This window comes from Petaurus breviceps, unplaced genomic scaffold (genome assembly GCF_028583685.1).
Source record: "Petaurus breviceps papuanus isolate PSGF00001 unplaced genomic scaffold, PetGlider_PUasm1.0 187, whole genome shotgun sequence".
In the NCBI taxonomy this organism is placed as follows: domain Eukaryota; kingdom Metazoa; phylum Chordata; class Mammalia; order Diprotodontia; family Petauridae; genus Petaurus; species Petaurus breviceps.
In genome coordinates, this window is record NW_027185799.1 from 548,434 (window position 1) to 571,930 (window position 23,497).

Consider the following 23,497-nt stretch of genomic DNA (forward strand, 5'->3'; position numbering starts at 1 on the left):
GCATTAGCACTTGGGGGCTTGGGGAGCTATGTTTGGCCAGTTTAGCTGATACCGTGGCTTGTAAGAAGTTCAGGAACTTTGACAAAATAGTAACGGATGGTTATTTGGAATCAAAGACCATGGAATGGTGGAGTTGGATGAGACCATAGACATCATCTAGGCTAACCCCTACTTATTTTATTTTTTCAATAGTTAAGCATTTTTTTTCCTGCCTCTCCAACCCCTCCCTCAAAGAAAAACGAAATCCTTTTTAACAAATAAACAATCAAAACAAATTCTTCTATTGTCCATGTCCAAAAATGTGTGTCTCATTCTGCTTGTTAATTCATCACATCTGGTTTAGGAGGTGATTCTTCCTCATTAGTCCTCTGAAATTATTCTAACCCTCACATTTTACAGATGGGCATGTTGAGGCTCAGAGAGAGGACAAGACTTGCCTAAAGTTATGCCGTGAGTTAGTGTCAGAATCAGGCCTAGAATTTAACAGAAATCATCTTATTGAAAGCCAGGGGATGACAACTCACTCCAAATTGTATCAGAATTTAATATGAGGAAATGAATACTCTCCGTGGTCTCCAGAGAAAAAACACTCTGCCAATGAGAAAATCACAGTAATTAGCTTCTATTAGTAGTTCTGGGCCAAGGACAAAACATTTGTGTCTAGAAAATGTAGTTCACAGAATTGTATAGGGAGTCATTTTGTTATTGTCTGGATAGAAAGCACAAGAGATGATGGTCAGTTGTTTCTCCATGTCTTTATAAATATATCCCAGTATAACCTTGTAGTTTGTCATTATAAGAGCTAAAAACCAGCTTCATGTTTGCTATAAACTCAGTTTGACTGAATCACTTTTTCTGCCTCAAGTCCTAAATGTTCTCATAGCTAACTTTCCTAATATCACGGCCCTCTTCTGCTCAAAGATATTCAATGGCTCCCTTTTGTCTAGAGGATAAAGTCTCTTCCCACTTTCATCCTGTCTCAGTTTAGATAACCTGTCATTTCCTGGTAATCAAGTTGTCATCATCTGCTTTAAAACATCTTTAATAGCTGATATTTATATTGCCTTTTGAGGTTTTGCAAAGCATTTTACACGTTATCTCATTGGATCCTCAGAACAACTCGTGAGGCAGGTGCTATTCCCATTTGTAAATGAGGCTGAAGGAGGGTAAGTGACTTGCCCAGGGTCACACAACCAGTTAGTATATGAATCCCAGTTTTGACTTGGATCAAACACTACTTCACCCAGCTGCCTCATTTTCATCTTGTTACTTCATTGCTTAAAAACTTTTCTGTGATTCCTCCTTGCCTCTAGGATGAAGTCCAAGCTGCTTAACTTGACATTCAAAGCCCTCTACAATTTTGTGGCACCCTACCTTCCCAGGCTTAGTTCCATGTGTTCCTACATATTCTGTGCCTGAGCCAAAAGAGATGAATCTCTGTCCCCCAAACAAGCTTTCCTGCCTTTGTATCTTTGCTTATGCTAGGCCCTACATACCCAGAATGTCTTCTTATTTTGCTGTTGAAATCCTTCCAAACTCTGCTAAGTTGCCACCTCCTCAAGCCCTGTTTCTCCTCCCCATCCCCTGCCCCAGCTGGGAATGATCCTTCTCCAATTTGCCATCACATGGGCACTATGCCTCCCTGATGTGGTGAATTTTGTGTTGTGGCTATTTGCTTAGCTTTGTTTTCTAGCAGTGCAACATCATTAGACTGAAGACTCCTTAAAGGCAGGAGCTATCTTATTTATTTATGTATCTTCCTAGTTTATTGCACAGAGCAGGTGCTAGTAACTGCTCATTACCTTGAATTCCTGTCCCCAAACCAGTTATTCATCTTGGGTATTAGAAGCCCATAAAACTAATCCCCTGAAGTGACTTTGAGAATGAGATCCAGAAAACATGGAATTATCAAATTCGTCAAATTGGTGTGTTTGACTTTCACAACAGGTGAACTTGGCTCATTTCTAAACAAACTTTTCCAGCTTGTGACAAAAATTTGTAAAGATATGCATTTGTTTTTGTTTTTCAGATCAGACTTACTGTGACCGACTGGTGCAAGACACACCTTTTCTTACAAGCAATGGTCGATTAAGTGAGCAGCAAGTTGACAAAATTATACTCCAGTTAAACCGTTTTTACCCACAAATTCTCACCAACAAAGAAGCAGAAAAGGTATTGGGCCCTGCTGCAAATGTTTGCATCTACTTTCATTTTTTGCTACCTGTCTTTCCTTTCCTCCAGAGCTATAACTTGGACTTTGTATCCAAGGATGACATTGCCCTAGGGCAGGGGTGGGGAGCCTTCGGGCTTAAGGTCACATGTGGCCTTCTAGGTCCTTGGCTGAAGCCTTTTGAGTAAGTCAAAGTTTTACAGAACAAATCCTTTTATTAAGGAGATTTGTTCTATGAAGTTTGGATTCATCAAAAGACTTCATTTGAGGACCTAGAGGGCGTGTGGTCTCGAGGTCACAGGTTCCTCACCCTTGCACAACGGAAAACTTAATCCTTATCCCCAAAGGCTGGCCCCTGAAAGATTCTTCTCTGCTTGGTGCCACCTTTGGTGATAAGGGTCTCATCTTGGGACACTCTTTCTCCCCGACTTTAGACCATACATGTTCCCTCTCTCTCTTCCACCTCCCCTTACTGCAGGTGCAAAAAACAATTCCTAATTAGGACTGTTTATACTCATTCCCGCCTGAGCCAAGCTGGAAGGATTTCCAGATGCTGCAGAGTTAGGTCTTTTACCTTTCTTGATCAATTCGGTGGATTGACTATATATGGTCAGAAGTCAGGAGAACTTCATTGGTTCTCATCATCATTTTGAAACTTGAGGACATTAAGATGTATACCCTTGATCTAAAGTTAATTAAGAAGCATTCAGTTGGCTTCACAAAACCAGAGAGCAGAGAGTGTCTGAGAGAAGGGAGTCAGTGGCATCAAATCCTTTAGGGAAGGCGAGAAAAGCAATGAAGAGGTCACCTATAAATTTGGAGAGACCATTTGCAGTTGAATGAGCCCAGGAGTCAGAGAAATCTAAACCTTCCTACCATGGTCTTACGAGGAACAAATGAGAACTTGGTTTTATTTTGTGATTGTTTTGTTAAAAATATATTTTTACTATATCTTTGGTTTTTATGTTACGCTCTTTTCCCCCCCGCTGTATCCTTCCCCCATCCCTTCCTTTGTAATAAAGAATTATAAAAGGTAAGGGAAAAAAAGTTCAGCAAAACTAACCAACATATCAAAAAAGTCTGATGTGTATGCAGTGTTCCACACCCATGGGCCCCCCCATCTCTGCAAAGAATTGGGGCCAGTCCTCATCACTGAAATTTTAACAGGATTCACTTCCAATTATTTGGCTTTCTGGGAGGGGGAAGGAAATGTTGGGAAATGTAGGTGATGTAGAAACAGGTCTCAACAATCTTTATAAAAACCCTTTTCTAGCAACAACCTTGTGCAGAAGAAATAAAACTTCCATTTTACAGATAGGAAAACTGAGGCCGGGGAAGTTATGTTCACATTCAGAGAGGTGGTAATTGAGGGGTGCGACACGTCACCTCAGGATTTGTGAGTTCCATTCTAGCATTCTCCTCACTATGTCTGAGGGCTTATTTCCCTCACTAGCAATGTTTGCAGCCCCATTCTTTTTAATTTGGGGGCATTCATTCTCTAGAGTTTCATGAGCTCATCTCAGATCCTCTAAGAAGGCAGCAGATAAACTAAGCATTCATTGCTCTGCTTTCTGAAGCATTCAGTATGCCCCACTTCTGTCTCTCTTCAGCCACTAGTCCTTTGCCCCATCTCTGCTCTTACTTTCTGCCTGAGGAGGAAAGCTTCTGCCACCTCTCTTCAGCCCTGGTAGGAAGCCTGTCTTACCCAACCTTTTGCTGGGCCCCCAGGAGTTAAAGATCAGACTTGTTAACCTGATTTCTCTCTTCAGTACTTAGCAACTAATTGGTTTCTATTGGAAACTGTTCCAGTTAATGAGATTTAAAGTGACAGTGGTCCCTATAATTGGATAGAAACTAAACAGAAAATGTATCATTTTTTTTGGTCCAGATATATGATTTTTTTTTTTTTGCAAGTAAGGTTGTTAAGTGACTTGCCCAGAGTGGCACAGCTAGTAAGTGTCTGAGGCTGGATTTGAACTCAAGTCTTCCTGACTCTAGGATGGGACTCTAACCACTGTACCACCTAGCTATACCTAGGTGCTCCTAGCCAGGGGTGGGAAACCTGTAACCTTAAGGCTACATGTGGTGCTCTAGGTCCTCAAGTGTGGCCCTTTGACTGAATCCAAACTTCACAGAACAAATCCCCTTAATAAAAGGATTTGTTCTGTAAAACTTGGACCCAAGGACCTAGAAGGCCACATGTGGCCTCAAGACTGCAGGCTCCCCACCCCTGACATATGAATTCCCTGTGAGGAAATTCCCTTTAGCAGTGCAGATTGCCAGTATTTCTGCAATTTGGAATCTTGGAGAATTGCCTGGAGGCACTGAGGGGTGGAGTGACTTGCCCAGAGTCACACAGCCATTGTAGGTCAGAGGTGAGATTTGAACCCAGGTCTTTCTCTGAATTTGCTACCTGGGATACTATGCTTTTTTTCCTCATTTAAAAAAAAAGGCTGTGTTACACATCCATGAATTGGCAAAGATGACAAAAGATGGAGAGAGTCAATGCTGGGGAGGTTGTGGAAAGGTGGGTGTCCTGGTGCGATGTTGTTGGAGCTTCGAGGTGGTCCAGCTAGTCTGTAAAGCAATTTGGAATTCTGCTAAGGACATGACTAAAACATCTACACCCTTTGACACTGCTAGATATATACCCTGAGGAGGTGAGTGACAAAAAGAAAGGTCTCATACAGACCAAAATATTCTAGTGATACTTGTAATAGCAGATAACTGGAAACAAAGTAGAGACCCATCTTTTGGGGAACAGCTAAACAAGTTATAATATATAACTATAATAGAATATTACTTTTAATATGTGTTATAATATATGACTATAATAGAATGTTACTTTTCTGTATGAAATGGTGACTATGATGAATACAGAAAAGCATGGGAAGACATAGAAACTGATACAAAGTGAACTAAGTAGAATCAGGAAAATAATATTCACAAAGACTACAATAACATAAAGGAAATTAACAATAACACAAAACAATTAAAACTGATTATGGTAAAGTTATAATGACCAATCTTGGTCACAAAGAAGAGAAAAAGAGTACATCTTCCCATCTTTGGGGAAAAGTAGAGGGATCTGTAAGTGTGGAACATTACATATAATGTTGGGCTTGGTTAGTTTTCCCCAAACTTTTTTCTCTTTTTAAATTCTTTGTTATAAGGAATAGTTCTCTGAACATGGGGGTGGTAAACACACTGAGAGTTGTAGGTAATGTCAAAACAAAAGATAGAAATAAGTCAATTGACTCACTGAAAAAAAAAAAACATTATCATCCTATCACTTTGAGATAGGAAAAGGCAAGAATTCTTAATGTTTGTTTCAGGAGACAACACAAATAATAGTAATAACTTATTTCTATGGCAATAACATGTTTACAAATAATCTATATGACCTACAGGACAATTTTTTTTTTGGTAGCAAGGATTGGAATATGGGGACAGGTCCAGAACTGTGATTTCATCAGCAAAGGAACTCATAGTGTGGACACTCTCTCCACTAATGTACAATGTGTCTGTAATTTAAAATCTTAGAGAACTGACCAGGGCATTGAGAAGTTAAAAGACTTGCCCCTTGTCATGCAGACAATATGGGCCAGAAGCAATTTTAGAATCCAGGTCTACCTGATTCCACTACTCTACTTCTCAGGGCAAGTATTGAAATTCTCATTTTACTGATGGGGGAAGCAGATTTATAATAGTTAAGTGACTTGCCCAACCAGTTTTTTTTTTTGGTGGCATTCTGGACCTATAAGTTTGTTGATATGAGAAATTATTGGTGTAGGAACTCCTTCCATTAATCTAGGTCAGGAACTAGTCAGTACCTTATAGACTTAACAATTTGTCTGGAACACTGAGAATCTAAGTGTCTTCCCCATGGTAACACAGCCAGTTTGTGCTAGAGGTTAGACTTTTTTTTTTTAAGCAATTGGGGTTAAGTAACTTGCTCAAGATCACAAGGCCAGGTGTTTTTGGGTGGGTGCTAAGTATCTGAGCCTGGATTTGATCCCAGGTCATCCCAACTCTGGGGCCAATAATCTTACTGCTGTGCTACCTGGCTGCCCCTAAGCAATTGGGGTTAAGTAACTTGCCCAAGGTTACAAGGCCAGGTGTTTCTGGGTGGGTGCTAAGTATCTGAGCCCAGATTTGATCCCAGGTCATCCTGACTCTGGGGCCGGTGCTTTTACTCGCTGTGCTACCTGGCCGAACCTCAGAGGTTAGACTTTTTCAACCACTCTTAATTCTAGTGCCTTCCCTCTGTTATTTCCCATTTATCTCGTATTATAACTTGCTTGTATTATAGCTTGCTTTTATCTATTTGTTTACATGCTATCTCCCTGATTACAGTGTGAGTTCCTCGAGGGTTAGGACTGTCTTTTTGCCTCTGTATTCCCAGTGCACATACATAGTAGGCACTTAATAAATATTTATTGATTGTTTGATTGACAAACCCAGGTCTTCTGGGCTCTGAGCCTGGCCCTCTGTCTTCTACATCAGGCTGCTTCTCACCTAAGTTATAAATGTCAAAGGTGGTATTTGAACTCAAATCCCCTGACTCTCCCCTGCTTGGATTTTTAAAGGTTATTCAGTGAGCCAGTGACAGAGATGATTGTCCTCCTAGTCAACGATGGGACCCTAAGTCTATGATTTTTGAACTGGTATCTTTGGAACCCCAGGTTCCCAAGGCAGCCCTATATTCTTGGGAGTAAAGTGCAGCCATGGCAGCTGTATTTAATTTGTCTCTTGTTCATCACCCCAGACTTGACTCTGAAACTAGACCAGGAACTTAGTTTTTCCAATGCTTGAAAAGTAACCTTTAAAAAATGAATTCTTAGAGTAGGCTGTTCAGACTTCATACTTTTCCTTTGAGTCATAGCTGCCACACACTGGGTGCTAATAGCACCGTTATCCAGTCCGTTCACCCAGCAAATGGGAAACAAAAAAAACACAACAACAAAATTTTGCTGCCACTCTGAGGAATTAGGATCTTGGATGAATTTCCTTTGATTTTGGTTATAGTTGTGTATAACTTAAATTACTTTAATTCTACTGCCTTATAATTAATTATCAAGCTTGTATTAAGCACCCACTATCCAATCCATCAACATTTATTGAGCACCTACTATGTGCTGGGCACTTTGTTAAACTCTGGGCATACAGCTGATAAAAAGAAAGACATGTAAGAGGGAAAGATGACGTAACAAAAGGAAACAGGAAAAAGGATGGGGGAGGAGACAAGAGAGTATCTTGTTCCATAGAACTGAAACCAGGCAGAGTAGCAGATGCAAAGTGGGGTGAGCTGAGAAGCTAGTTTCTTTCCTCTACAGAGGAAGGCATTGGGAGGCGTTTGGTACTCTGCCTTCCAATTAGAGGAAAAGGAGGCTAAGGGAGGTGTTAGTAATCAGAGCTTGAGTTAGTATCTTGGTAGTGAGATTAGCAATGATGAGTTTATCCTGGGAGGGTCATCTTGTTTAGAGGAGTTGAAACCAGGCAGAGTGGCAGGTAGAGTGCCAAACACTGTCTAGTGTGCTCAGAATAGAATGACAAAATGAAAGTGATGTGGCACCCAAGAAGTTTATATTCAATCCAGGGAAATAACAAATACATAAATATTTGCAAGATATGTACAAAATAAATACAAAGTTACTTCAGAAGGAAGTCATTTGCAGATAATAGGGGGCCAGAAGGGGAATCAAGAAAGGTTTCTTGGAGGAGGCAGCATTTGAGCTGAGCTTTGAGAAACCCAGGGATTCTAAGAAGCATAGGAAAGGAAAGAGTGCATTCCAGGCATAGGAGACAGCCTGTACAAAGGCTTGAGGATGGAAGATGGAATGCTGTGTGTGTGAGGAACAGTAAGAAGACCAGTTTTAGCTGGATTGTAGAGTGTGTGAGGGGATGTAATACAATAATAAGCCTGGATAATTAGGTTGAAGTCAGGTCATTAATACCTTTCAGAAGAATTTTCATTTTATCCTGGAGATAACAGGGAGTCCCTTGAGTTTATTGAGCAAGTAGGTGACATGATGCTTATGCTAAGAAGTATCATTCACAGTGGAACAAGTGTTCCACCTGGAGGGCCGGATTTCAAAGCTAGAAGGGACCCGAAAGAGCCTCTAGTGCAACCCTCTTTCTTTACAGATGAGGAAACTGAGACCCAGAGAGGTTAAATGCAGGAGAGTGCAGGTAATTGTCTAACAACAAGCTCTCAGGTGGAGTGGAGGGGGGGATAGCAATGTACACATAACACACTTTTAAATTTAAACTGCATTATTGACATTTCCTCCATCACTTTCTTTTTTTTGGAGGGGGGAAGGTAGGACAATTGGGGTTAAGTGACTTGCCCAAGGTCACACGGCTAGTTTTGTGTTAAATGTCTGAGGCCGCATTTGAACTCAGGTCCTCCTGACTCTAGGACCAGCACTCTATTCACTGTGCCATCTAGCCGCCTCTCTCCATCACTTTCTTAAGTCTAGAAATCAACAAAAGAATAAGTCAAGCCTTGATTTATAATGTTTGTCAATTTCTAAAGTGTAAATGCTCACACTGAAAATTTAACAAAAATGAACAGTGTAAGTCAGTTCTAGCATTAGCATGCCTGGTTCAGTGACACATCCAAAATCACATAGGCAGCAAATGACAGGAGTGGAATTTGAACTCAGATCCTTTTACTCTAAATAATGTGTTCTTTCTTCTACTCTAGAATCAGAAGTGTAAGGTCTGAGTTCTGATTCTAACAGTTACTCAGTGTATGACAGAGGACATACCACTTCACAAAGGTGGACCTGATTTTCTCATTCACAAAGTGAAGATGAGAAGATTCCTATAGTCTACCTCTCAGGGTTGTTTTAAGTAAACATTCTATAAATCTCTTTTTTTATTTATGGACTAAAACAAGCATTTCCATAACATAGTATACTAAAAAAGATAATTACACATGAAACTACAAGTCTATTGTGCACAATTTGCTATTCCTTTTAAATATATGTTATAAGTAAATTTCTTTTTTTCCTTTTTTCTTCCCTCCTCCCTCACACTAGAGATGGCTACCATTAGACACAAATATAGACACACACACATATATGAGTGTCTATATAGATACACACATACATATATGTATATGTGTGTGTTATATACATGTGTGTAATACATACACATATATATGTATAGGCATGTGTGTATACATGTATAAATATATATACATGTAAAAATTATTCTATAGATACTTCTGTTTACCTGAAGCACTATAGAAAAGTGAATGAGGGTGGCTAGGTGGCACAGTGAATAAAGTGCAGGCCCAGAGTCAGGAGGACCCTAGTTCGGTTCCAGCCTCAGACACTTAACACCCACACAAAAAAAACTAGCCATGTAACCTTGGGCAAGTTACTTAACCCCAATTGCCCTCCAAAAGGCAAAAAAAAAAAAAGAAAAGTGAATGGCTGTTAATAACCTGGTGTTTTTAAAGGATCTATGATCTCCTCAATGTGTGTACCCTCTCCAGCCATGCAGATCACAAGCCATCCATCCCTGCCCATCCTATGTGATTCTTATCCAGGTATTATCATCATTATAACTAGCATTTCTATATCACTTCAAGGTTTGCAAACCACTTTAAAAACATGATCTCATTTCATCCTCCCAACAACCCTGGGAGATGGGTGCTATTATCATCCCCATTTTATAGATGAGGAAACTGAGAAAGACAGAGGTAGAGTGACTTTCCCAGAATTACACAGCTAGGCTGCCTTTGAACTCGGGACTTCCTGACTTTAGCAGTCCATCCAGAGTACCTCCTGGCCTGCAGTATGTTGATACTGGCTTTGTTGTGTATGCGGGTTTTGAATTTAGACCCTGTCCTATTCATTCATTTTTACTTTTAGTTCCGGAACCCCAAAACATCTCTCCGTGTACGCTTATCCGACCTCCTGACCCACCTGCAGAGGAAGGGTGAAAGAGACTGCCAAGAATTCTACAGAGCTCTGTACATCAATGCCCAGCATCTGTACGGCAGCCTGCCCAGCAGGAAAGCCATGAGTAAGTTTAAGCCACAAGAGACACATTGAAGTTGCATTTGGTGACTGCCGTATTTCAAACATTTGCATTAAGCTTGAGAATCAAGTGTGTGGTTTAGTTTTGTTTTCTTAATCCGTTTACTTGCTGTTGTTGCAGCTCTACTTGTTTTTAAGTCCCAGGATGTCAAAGCTGCCAAAAGAGACACTTCTTTTGACTTTACCTGCTTGTCCTGTTGCTTTCCTATGGATGCTTTGTCTATAGCCCATTTCTCCTCTCCACAGGGCTTCTGGGAGGGATAGATGATGGGCAGGATTAGAGGAAATTCCAGGTTTAGAGCAAGCTAAGGGCATTCTGGCTGCTTGGCATTTGGGGGCAGAATCCAGGACTGGGAGGGATTGGGCCTTTGCTTTGGGGTCTAGGGAGCTTAAGGGCAGCCCACGTGGCTCTGAATTGAGAAGGTGCCTGAAACCTGGCTACTTTCCTTTTTAATCTCTAAAACTTCTTTTTAGTTAAATCTGGGTAGAATTTAATTACACAAAGGAAACATCAGGATTGCTGTTGACATGTAAAAATACCATATAGGAAGTAGACAATCTAGTATGGCATGTGTGTGTGATACACACACACACACACACACAGCGGCACATGTATATACATATAGCTACACACTCCCATTCATAGGAGACCTAGCAGCATAGCTATTTCCTTGGCTGATGATAGGATCCCAGATCTTAAAGGGACCTAAGAGATCATTGAGCTATGCCCGTTCCTAAATAAGAATCCAACTACAACATCCCCAACAAATAATAGCTATCCATTCTCTACTTGAAGAATTTAGTGATGGACACGTATGCTTCATTTAGTTGTCCCTTCCCCCGCTGGACAGTTGTCATTTCCTTAATTCAAACCAACATGTGCCCCCCTGGAGCTTGTCTCAGCTGATGCGAAGTCTTCTTTTCCACGCCACACAGAATACTGTCGTTCTAATCCTTCTGGCCCATGACAGTTCTCCGGGTATTGGAAGACAACAGCAGTAGCCCTTCCAGCCTCTTTTCCTCCACACTAAATAAACACCCTCAGAGCCTTCATCTGGCATGATTTCTAGGCCTCTGATCTACATTGCTGATGTCCTTCCTAAAATATAAAGTTTAGAATTGGACTAATGGCCTGACCAGCCCAGCGTATAGTTAGGCCTGTTATTTCCCTTGTTCCGACATCTTTGCTGCGCCCTGTGTTAATAGCTAGCATTTAAATAGCACCTTAAGCTTTGCAAAGCACTTTGCAAATATTAGTTCATTTGGTACTCAGAAGAGTTCTGGGAGGTAGCTGCTAGTGTTGTTATCATCCCCATTTCACAGACGAGGAAACCGAGGCAGGTGGAAGTCAAATGACTTGCTTAGGGTCACACAGCTAGGAATCTTCTGAGGCTGGATTTGAACTCAGTTCTTCTTGACTCTAGGCCCAGCATCTTATCCGTTGAGTCACAGGGTTGCTTCTCAGAGAGTGTCTGATCAGCTACAAATCCAAAAGAGATCCCTCCAGCACTGTATTCAACAGTGCCCATCATATTAACAATGGGAATGGAGCCCCAGGGCCAGTGAGACCTCACTGTATCAGCCTGATTATTATTTTATTAGAATCATATTATGTTACTGGAATATTATAGTACTGAGACAACACATGTCAGCTGCTGTTGTGTAAAGCATAGGTGTAGGTCCATGGAGATCAAAGGACTGTTTTTCAGGTTCCCCACCTAGAGTTAACATAGGTTTGTTGATAACCACAAAAATCACTAGTTATTTCAGTATTTATATAGGGTCAGAAGGGGATTGGAAGAGTTCGTCTAGATGAGGAACCTGGGACCCAGAGGAGTTAAGTGACTTGGCCACAGTCATACAAGCAGTAAGGGAGAGAGCCTGAGATCTTGGCTTTGGTACCAGGACTTCTGGCTCCCAAACCAGTCATGCTTCCACTCCACGACTACCATGCTCTCTCACTTCTTTTTTATTTTTATCTTTTAAGGCAAAAGTACATTTACTTCAAATAAAATGCAAATCAGGCCAGCAGGGTTCAGTTCCACAGAAAGCCCTCTCCTGTTTCTCAAACTACCTCCTGCTCTAAAGGGGTTCAAGTCCTGACATTCCATCTTATTTTTTTTTACTTAATGTTATTCATTTTTAAAAATAAGCTTCGAGGGGAAGGAGACAGGAGAACCTTGGGATACTGGGAATTGTGAAAGAACCAATGAGACCTCACCTGATTCTGCTCTGAGGTCATTCCAAGCTATGTTCAAGTTTGTAGCCAAACATTATTTGGTTACTCTTCACCTTAAACTCAGTTTATCTCACTTTTTAATTTATTTTAGGGATAGGGGTAGGGGCTGGACTTAAGGAATTCTTGGATGAAGAAATTGCATCTACCAACACAGGTTGGCCCCTCCTCTTCAATTTAGAGTCCCAAAGAGTTGCCCAAGTTATTTCACAGGTCACTTTATAGATATTATTTTCTCCCTTTTTAGAGACAAGGAAACTGAAGAGATTTATGTGGGGGAACGATTGTAGCAAACTTTAAATGCCAGGCAGTGGAGTTTGGACTTTAGTATATAGGCAATGGGGAACCACTGGAGACTTTTGAGCAGGGGAATAGTGTGATTAAAGCAGTGCTATGGACATGGTTTTGTGAAAGATGGTTTATATAGGGAGAGGCTGGATGCAGGGAGACCAGTTTAGAGTCTGTAACAGTAATCCAAGTATAAAACAATAAAGGTCTGAGCTGACATGGCAGGGAGGTGTGGTGTAACAGGAGTGGAAAATATGAGACTGATAGAGAAATTGCAAAAGACTTGGTGACTACATATGGTGGGTGAAGGAGAATGATGAGTCAAAGATCACCAAAGTTTTAAGACTGAGGAAGATGGGGGGGGGGCAGGGGATAGTGGTGCCATTCATAGGAATGGGGAAGTTGGAAAGAGGAGTGGAGATTTGAGGGAATAAATAGAGGTTCTTTCTTAGACATGTAGCCCTTGGAAATGTGGAGCAGGTGGAGAGGGGGGATTAGAACTCAATAGAGAGACCAGGTCTAGAGGTATAGTTTGAGGAGTCATTTGCATGGTGGGATGATATCATGAAATAATCAAATGAGTTAATAGGTGCAAAGCACTTTGCAGATCTTAGACTCTAGTTATTAAGGAGGAGGAGGAGGGGAAGGAGAAGAAGAAGATGAAGATGATGACTGTGACTATGACGATGATGACAAAATCCCTTGAAGAAAGAGAGTGGAGAGAGAAGGACAGAACCTCAAATGAACCCTGTGGACATTTCCAAACTTGGAAAATGGGCAATTGGCAACTGACATTAATAATGATTGCAGGGACCGTGTAGCTTTGGTAGTGTGTGTATTTTGTTGTCTTCTGATTCTCTGGAGGTCAGCAATGTCCCTATAAATGGTCTACAGTGTCTGACTAAGAAGAAACAGAAGAGTGCATGAGGCACCTGAGCTATGGCTGCTCTGGAGGTAGAAGACCCAAGTTCAAATACAGTCTCAGACACTTATACTGTGTGACCCTGGGTTCGTCATTTAACCTCTGTCTGCCTCCATTTTCTCATCTATAAAGTGGGAATAATAATAGCACCTGTATCCCAGGGTGGTTGTGAGAATGACATATTTGTAAAGTGCTTTGAAAAACTTAGAGAGCCATAAATCATTAGTGCTTGGTGTTATCAACACCACCACCACCATCATCATCATCAGGCTACTTGGTACAATGGAAACTATTCTGGATTTGTCCTCAAGGAACCTGATTGCTTACTCCCTTTGTGACCTCGGAAAGCCTCTGGTCCTCAGTTTTGGCCTCTATAAAATGAGGGAACTAGACTAGCCAATCTCTAAGGTCCCTTCTCTTTCTCTTAAAATCCTTAGCCTCATTCAGGGCTCATTTCAGGTACCCCTCCCCGCATCCCCCCCTGGGAAGCTTTTTATAATCCCCTAGTTATTAGTGCCTTTTCCCTCCCTAAATTACCTTCTATTTACTCATCACTTATCTATATAAATGTTGTATCACTCCCACATAGGAGAATGTAAGATAACTTCAGGGTAGGAAATGATGGAATCCTAGAAAGCTAGAAAGAACCTTGGAAGCTACTGAGTCCAATTCCATCATTTTACAGATGAGGAAACTGAGGCACAAAGGTTAAATGACTTGCCCAGGATCACACAGCTGAGGAGTATCTGATACAGGGTTTGAATCGAGGACTTCACAATACATTGCTGCCTCTCATTTTGTCTTTATATTCCCAGAGCCTTGCGTATATACTAGGCACTTAATAAATGCTTGTTGAATTGAAATCTAGCTATAAATCCTACACTTCATTGTTATGTTTGTGCTGTTTTAAATTTCATTATTGCTGGGACTTCATCCACTTTGAATGATACTTGAAGCTTGAGGAGGATGTGACCACAGAATTGAATTTTTTTGTTGTTGTTTTTGTTGTTTTGGAGGCAATTGGAGTTAAATGACCTGCCCAGGGTCACACAGCTAGTAAGTGTTTGAGGTAAGATTTGAACTCAGGTCATCCTGATTCCAGGGTGGGTACTCTATCCACTGTGCCACCTAGCTGCCCCAGAACAGAAGTTTATATGTATACAAAAAATTCCTGGTTGAACCAGAAACTAAGAGATGAACCTGGAACCATGTTAAGAGAGGAGGGTAATATTACATAGGAGTCAGGACTGAAGATACCTGCAGCCCTATCTCCACATGAAACTAGAGTAATAGCCTCTTAAGGGCCTGATTTTTGTGAATTAAGCTTTTTCAGAGTAGTTTAAGCAACAAGAGTGGGCACCTACACTTTATCACCTATATATAGATTACTTTGGTTTAAAGACATCTTTGGAGAAAAAAGCAAGTAAATTTTATTTCATGACTCACTGACTAAACATAAATTATGCTGAGAAGATGCTTTGTGGAGGAAACGAGAAATGGGACCACAGTGGCCCCAACTTTTCTCTCCCCTCCAGTAGTATGGATAGCCTACCACAGGAGCTGGGTTGAGAGAGCTTTGGACCCACCAAGCCGCCTGATCTCTGCTTATAATTGGAAAGCTAGTTTGAGAGTTTGTTTATAGCCCCCAGCATATTAACAGTGTCAAATAGAGACACTTCCTTTTTCCCATTTGGCTCACAAGAAAACAGTTGTCTAATTGTTTTTAAGTCGTGTCCAATTCTTTGTGACCCCATTTGGCGTTTTCTTGCCAAAGGTAATAGCGTATTTACCATTTTCTTTTCCAGCTCTCATTACAGGAGAGAAAACTGAGGCAAACAGGGTTACATGACTTGCCCAGGGTCACACGGTTAACCTCTGACACCAGATTTGAACTCAGGAAGATGAGTCTTCCTGACTCCAGGTCAGGCACTCTATCCACTGTACCACCTAGCTGCCCATAAGAAAATAGAGAACCTTACAATTAAAATTTTTACCTTCATATTTAAGAAGTTTTTTTTTTTAATTTGTAAACTGTGGCTTTTTAAAGGCTTTCTAATTTTTTTCTATATTTTTCTAATTCTTTCTAAGAATTTTAATTGGCAATATACAAGTATCCTACAGCCTTTTATTAACACTTTAGATAATTATAAATTTCTTAACTGAGGATTATAAACTTGTTGAGTTTGGGGGTTTCTTTTGTTTTGGGGTTGTGGTTTTGGTTTGTTTTTTTTTTTTGGTGGGACCAGGTCACATATTCAGATCCATTCTTCCAATCCCAGGGAAGCACAGAAGAAGAATGTGACTTTTCTCTCTCCTGGGTTCTCATTTTCACCACCTGAGTGTGCATATGTTGGGGGGAGGGGAGATGCTGGTCCTGGGACCATTTTGGTGAACGGGCCCTTTTAATTTTCCCAAATTGACCAGTCTTCAGGATAGAGATGACATTCAGCAAAATGCACTTTAAAACAATACATTCTAATGCCAAAGCCTCACAAATATTTCAAATAATGACATTTGTGCTTCAGTTTTTATTATAGTTTGACTTGTGAACAGATCAAGGGATTATATTTATCCACTGCAAGTTTTTGATGGACTTCATTTTGGCAAAGTATTGCTCCTCAGGGGAGTTTTCCATTATCAGTGTGAAAAAGAGCTTCAGAGCCACTAGCAAATAGAGACTTGACTGTCACTGGGGAGCCAGGCTCAGGGTGGGATCACAAGAACATGTTTGTTGTGGATGATTTAGTAGTATCACATCTGCCTTCTCTTAAAGACATGGTATTCACACCTCCTCATTAGGGCTCTCTGACCTGCATGGGCCTGGGACAGGCTTGCCTTTTGTTCAGAGGAGGAAAGAAAGGACCCTACCTTCTCCCCTCCTAGATTCTATACCTCATCTCACTATGCCCATACCCTGTTCAAACAGAGAATCTTTTTTTTTTTGAGGGATGAGGCAAGGCAATCAGGGTTAAGTGACTTGCCCAAGGTCACACAACTAGTAAATGTTAAGTGTCAGAAGTAGAATTTGAACTTAGGTCCTCCTGACTTCAGGGCTGGTGCTCTGTTAACTGCCACCTAGCTGCCCCCAGAGATTCTTTTAAATAGGGTTGGTGACTCGCTACAAGCATGTTGTTTCATTGGGGCAGGGTTGGGGAGGGAGAGAGGTAGTCTGTATTCTCTTTTGATGGATGAAACTGTAGAGAGGCTTACACATGCAAGTTTTATAAGTCCATAGATCAAAGAATCAAATTTTTAAAATAGATTAGAGCAAACAAATCAGAAATCTTTTGCCAATAACACAACAATCAGTCAGTCAACAAGCATTTATTTAAAACCTCTTATGTTTCAGGGACCATGCTAAGAGCTGCGGCTATAAATACTATAGCAAGTGTTATGGTTTCAGGTCCCAGTTTCCTGACTGAAAAATGAGAAACCCATCATTTTTTTTTTGAAGGAAGCACCCTAACCTTCTGACAAAGTGATAGCCTGGTACTTAGCTTTCCTAGATGCTACAGCATACAGTTGATTCCATTGTTGGGAATTATTTTTGACACATGCTTTCTGTGAAGCAAATATTTCTCCCCATTACTTCCCACTGGAAAATGTGCCAAAAGCATATTTCAAAACTTTTGGACAGTTGAGATGTCCAGAAAATGCTTTGATCAGCATATAACTACAGCAGCATCTGAGTTTATAGAGTTTGGTAGGTATTCTGTTGCAAACAATGTGGTTGTCCTGATGCTGGTTGGCTAAGCCCCCTCAAGATGGGCAATACTTATTGCTATCCAATGTTGTTTGCCAATATATCTTTGCAGCTCTGATTTTGACTTAGGCCTGAGCTGTACAGGCCAACCTGTTTCCTGGCCTTAAGCTCAGGATTACAATTGCTTGTGATTAACCTTTACTTATAGAGCTTTTTCCAACCTGTGTTCTCAACTCTGCACATATTGGAGACAAGGTGTTAAAATGCTTAATTGCCCCCAATGCACTTGATTGTTTTTCCCCTTTCTTTCTGGTTAACATGCTTCCTGTTACTAAAGAGTTAGCATCTATAGAATATAAGCTTCTTGAGGGCAGGAGCTATTTTGTATTTGTATTACCTTCATCTAGTGTAATGCTTTGTACCTTTTTTGATCCAGGCCTGTAATTTCATCTTTGTGAGGAATTTTCAAGGTGGAAACAAATCCCTATAAATTTAATATTAATTTACAAATTTAGCTTCTTTTCTTAGAGAATTGCATCATGCTGAATCATATAACCTGATATCAGAGGCAGAGCTTGAACGTAGGTCTTCCAGACTCTATCCCATGTACCACATTGCCTCTCATTTTACACATCATAGTCACTTAATAAATGTTTTACAATTGAATTTTAGCATACGATTCATTGTAGAGGAGTCCTTAGTTTCTAACTCTCTCTGAGGAGTAGGGCAGGAGGGAAAATTCTAAAAGTGAATGCTTTCTCCACCACCCCAACATATCACATTCCTGGGGTATCTTTAAAATGGGAGTTATTCATGTGATGTTTAATCTGAATTAGAATGGCAGTTGTTAACAATTTTCTTTCGTTCACTGTTGCATGACTTGTTACCAAAGTGCATGTTTTGCTTTAAGTTCCAAACTAATGGTTGGTGTGTTATTTTATTTCTAGAAACCTCAGATTCCACAGAGCTAGACCCTGACAAGGAGAAATATAATCTAAATGACAGGGGTAAATAAAACATATCAGCCCCTTGGAGGGCATTCCACTAAGTTCTTCATCTCCATCTACCTCTCTATTCATATACTTCTAAAGTGCCAGTCACCATGGTGATGGGAAGCTGCTTCTTCTGGGTTTTCATTTATTCCTGCATAACAGGAAATTGTTCATAATTTTTCCTCCTCATGGCCATGTAAATTCTTTGTTTCTCCAGAAAACAAAGCTTTCTCCAAACGGATAAAATCTATTCAAAATACATACCGAGTAGACTTTCTGTGTCTTCTTGGAAGAGGAATGGAGTAGAGTGGGACTCTAAACCAGTCGACTAAATCGGGTTGCTTTTGGAAAACTTAATTCAAGAAACAAGCCTATTTCTTCTTCCCTCTCAGCCCATCCTCAGATGTTATCTCATAGTGTGTGAAACAGGCAGCTTCCTTTATTCATCTCGTGGGTTTGGAAGAGGAGGAACGGGAGAGGCAAGAAGGGGGAAGCTGTCTATACTCCACTTCTCGCCCACTACCTTCCCCACTTTGGAGTATTCCTGTCTTTGGGTTTGGATTTGTTTCTGCTTTGCTTTTGCATTGCCTAAAACGCAGGGCCAGATTTTCAGCCAGCTCCATTCTGGCCTTTAAATTTGTGCCCATCACTTTCCCACGCTGAACAATTTGTGTTCTAAAGCTTGCTTTTGTACCAGTTCTGTCTCTTGCTCCACTGTGGAATATATGGATGGCACTTGTTTTTCCCCAATAGAAATGCATGCATGTCTTTAACTGATGAGCCTCATTCTTTCCTGTGATTCAGTCCATACTGACCATGTGTGATTCTCTATTTTGACTCTTCTGTCTCTGTAAGGACAAGGCCAGTTCATGCGGGGTCAATTCCAGATGACATATCATTTATTCCTTTCTGTTTCCCTTTCAGGTCCCATGTTTTTTCTTGCTTGTTTCAGTGTGGCTGCAGGACTAGCTTTCTTGATTTATTACTGCTCACCAGGTAAGATGGAATGTTGTAATGTTTTTTTTTTCTTTTTTTCTCTCTTTCTTTTTTTGGAGGCAATCAGGGTTAAGTGACCTGCCCAGGGTCACACAACTAGTAAGTGTCTGAGGTCAGATTTGAATTCAGTTCCTGACTCCAGGGTCAGTGTTCTATCCACTGCACCACCTAGCTGCCTCTGCTATGAATGTAAATGAAATCTATTTCTCTCATGTCTTATCATGAAACCTTAAAGTCCTGTATAAATATGAGGCATGTGTAAAGTCCTGTGTTAATATTACCGTGGCATCCATATGTGCAAAATGACACTGCCAAACTCACAAAACAGATGGCTAGTTTGTGGAGATCTTGTTCTATCATCCCAGAAGTAAACGATACCGTGAAAGAACCTGGTTTTGTATGGGATTCCCAAGACCACAGAATCACAGTGCTGAGTCCCCTAGTCTAGACCTTTGCAGGAAGGTGCAAAGAACAAGGCGCTAGCCAGATGAAGCCCTTAGAACAGTACCCCCTCCCCCCCCAACACTTTGACTAAGAAATGCAATATTCCCCTTCTTTAAATCCTAGTTTGTCAAACCCTTCCTATTTTCCTTACCCCATCGTCCTGAGTAGTCACAGTCTGGGAAATGTGTCCCAGACCCACAGATGTGAATGTAAGATTTGTAGCCTAGAAGATGTGAGAGTGCAGAAGGGGACCTTGAGGACAAACAGGCTGCTGATGGGCCCTAGACCCCTTTAGCATTTAGTGCTGGTCCAGGTTCAAGGGGACCTCACCCAGGAGATCTGCCTACAAAACAAACACAAAACTAAAAACAACCTTCACCTCTTTTGCTGAGGAGAAATGAAATTTTAGCATGATTTGAATGAATGGATTAATGAGCTGAAGCAATGCTTTCCTCCTTTCTTAATAACAAGTAAAGATTCTGTACATTGCAGTATTCATTGGGTATATATAGCACTCACTGTTGTTGGTGGGTATATTTTCTATTCCATGTATATGCAGATCCAACAGGGTGCAGTGCTGACTTTTTTATTTTATTATTTTATTTTTTCTGACTTTTTTAAAAAGCATTTAAAAAAAAATATGGATAGCCTTTGCTTTTACACCACCTTAATTTCAAAAATCTCCCTTGTCCCTTTCCTCCTGAGAAAATCATTTATTTTAACAAAGAATAAAAAAAAGAAAGTTGGGACAGAGAGGTGGGAAAGTTTATTAAAACTAACCAACACAAAAACTGAGTGTGGTAGTATATGCGGTGTTCTGCATTCATAGTACCCCACCTCTGCAAAGAAGGTAGGGAAATATATTTTCTTCTCTTTTCTTCAGAGCCAAGCTTGATCATTATAATCACACAAGAGCACTGGCTTCTTAACTAGACAGTTTAGTAATGTGATGTTATCCCATTACTAGTGCCATCAATCTTTTGTGACAAAAAGCCAAGGACTGTGCCCCTATACAGGACACATCTTCACTAGGTGGAGAATTGGAACCAAGCAACCACAGTGGTCCCTCCCAAGTCTGGGATTCTGTGATTCTGTGTCTCTCTAACTTGGTTTTCCTATCAGTCTGCAGGCAGCAAGTTTTGAATCGTCTAGGACAGTGGTGGGCACCCAGTAGGTGCCAAAGGCATTCGAGTGAGTGAATAAATGATGGTATTAAGAAGCTAAAGGGAATAAATATAGCAAAGCAACACTTGGGAACCTTATCCAAAAGACCCATAAAAATGTACCAATAATGGGGGTGGGGTGGGGACACATAGTTATCGAAATGAAATAAATGCATATAACCAGTTGGTGGATGAAAGCAAGCTCCCAAATCCCACTTAGGACAACCGAAACTTCAGTCTTGATGCACCTGGTGGTTGACTGAGTGAGGCAGAATAAGCTCATGGAGATGTAGCATTGTCGATTTCTATCTTGGACCTCACATAGATTCTCTGTTTGCCCTCTCCTGCACTGACCATGCATTGTTTTGTATTCTAGTTATTTAAGCATGTACCATACAGGGGAAGGGATCTTGGTTAATCTAAATTTTATGCTCCACCCAGTTCTTACACTAAAATTAAGACCCTTAGTAGTCACAGTAAAAGTTCGGTGAATTGAACAGAGTAGCTTAGAGTGAGCTGCTTGAATTTTGTAGTTAGATCATTTCAATAATTACTAATAATCATTTCACTCCCTTCAGACTCTGTAAAGCTCTCCTCTAAGTCATGTTTCCTGGTAAATTACATAAAGGAGGGATTCTCTAGCCACATTGGAAATAAAGAAGGACCAGATCCTCCTATCAAGGCTTTCTAGCGAACAGAACACATTGTTTCCGATTCAGTTGGATTAATCCAACTGGATAACACTTATCCATCAGATATTTCTTTTCTTGAGTTTTTCCCAGTGCCCCATAAATCACTGGAAAACTTTTAGATGAGAACATGGTTAACTCAGTGAGTGTTTCATACCATCACTTTCTGTCTTCCAGGGGATTCTGCCTGTGCTCAGTAGGAGCTTGCCAACAGCAGCAATTACCAACCTATCTTTTGGGGCAGTACCACGAGCTAGGAGCTCTCCCTCGGTGACTGGGAGATAAAAAGGAGTGACATTTCACTCTCTGGCTATTCCCTTCCCTTTTTCCCAGGTTTCATCTTCCCCAAAGTTTACACCAGAATTAAGGGTTGTTTCCTCTATGCTTTTTTTGTTGCAGCCAGTCTCTAAGAGGGAGAGATCTATAATGTCTCCCTGTTTAGCCCATTCTAAGTGGCTGCCAGCCAACATGGAATGTACCTCATGTTTGATCAGAAGACACTTGGGAATGGGTTTCTGAGAGCACAATGAGACAGACCCCTGGCAGGTGGTAGCCATTCATCTAGAATGATTGAATGATTTTTGTTTCAGGAGAGAGAGGCAAAAAAACCCAAACAACAGAGAGAGACTACAATAAATAGCCCTGATGGAAAACAACTATCATCATTGCTCAGTATCTTTTTCAAAGACTTCTCGCTGGGAGGCATCTCAAGGCAGGCGCTTTGGGGGAGGTTTTGCCCTTGATGTGCTCTTTTGTTCTCCTCCTGCTCCTGTTTTTTCTTTCAGATCCCAGAGTTCTCAGGGGAGCCAGAAGAGTGATAGGATTCTCTCCAATCATCATTGGGAAACATGTCAGTCATTATTTGTTAGCCTACTTGGAAAAAGGCTTCAAAGAGCCATGAACCAAATGTGCTTCTCTCTCTCTTCTCATCTCCTGCTCTCTGATGGGGTATATACATCTATTCAGCATATACGAAGTTCCTATACCAAAGATTGCCTGGCCTGACCTTGCTTCAGCAGTGACTGTATCATTGCAAGTATATTCCAAGAGTCAGCCCTGTATCTCCTGCTTTGTTGGTGGGAACAGATCATTTATTTTTTTAATGGCTTATTTTTAAATATTTATAACTTCAATAAAAAATCACTTTTAACTCAAACCTTAGAGCATGGCTGACTATATCCAATACACAAAGTTTTAAGCGGGAATGGGTCTTAACATTTTTTTTGTCAGATATTCATCTTTCTCTTGAAGATGATGCAAAAGTTTCCTAAGGCTAAGTAATTATTTCTTACAAGCAGTATTTGCAGGGATACCTCAAAGAAGTTCCAAGTGGACCATCTGTGGAAGAACATAACTGTCGTCTATGATGCAGTTTTCAAACTAACATTACTTGAATATCCCTGATCAGTTTCTCATGGACAATGGATCTATAATAGGTTATGAATTTATCCAAACCCTTCTTGAAACTTTTTTTTATGTTTTTACCTTGAACCTCTTGGAATAAAAAAATTCTTCGTGCTTACAACCTGGGGGTAACTCAGTGTATGTTTTCATTTAAAGTCTTTTTTTTTAAGTAAAAATATTTTTTTAATTAAGGTTATCTAGTCTTATCATGCCATAAGGCATAAGATTTATTCATATACAAGATACAGTATAACGTGTGAGATCATATTTGGAAGAGATTCAAGTGCGGTCCAGGAAAGACCATGTAGATAAATGGAGGCAGAGAAACATAGCAGTTAGACAAAAACTAAAGAGGGAGATATTCAGTAGTCCAAAGAGTTCCTCCAAACAGGAACAAAGATCACAGGAGCCTATATTTGGAAAAGGAAAGGACTTT

The 23,497-nt window shown here is 40.6% G+C and overlaps 1 protein-coding gene across 11 annotated transcripts in view; it reads left to right on the forward strand.

Moving 5' to 3' along the window:
• The window catches only part of CARD19 (caspase recruitment domain family member 19), a 48,023-nt gene extending 25,210 nt beyond the window's left edge, over positions 1–22,813 (forward strand). For 5 of the 11 annotated variants that reach the window (XM_069090592.1, XM_069090591.1, XM_069090586.1 and 2 more), the window contains 6 exons: positions 2,030–2,172; positions 10,057–10,210; positions 18,321–18,380; positions 19,290–19,361; positions 20,928–20,996; positions 22,443–22,813. In XM_069090592.1, the coding sequence (XP_068946693.1) occupies positions 2,030–2,172; positions 10,057–10,210; positions 18,321–18,380; positions 19,290–19,361; positions 20,928–20,996; positions 22,443–22,558 (614 nt within the window). In that variant the 3' untranslated portion in view covers positions 22,559–22,813. The other 6 variants (XM_069090589.1, XM_069090590.1, XM_069090588.1 and 3 more) reach the window with 6 other exon arrangements.
• The last annotated feature ends 684 nt before the right edge of the window (positions 22,814–23,497 follow it).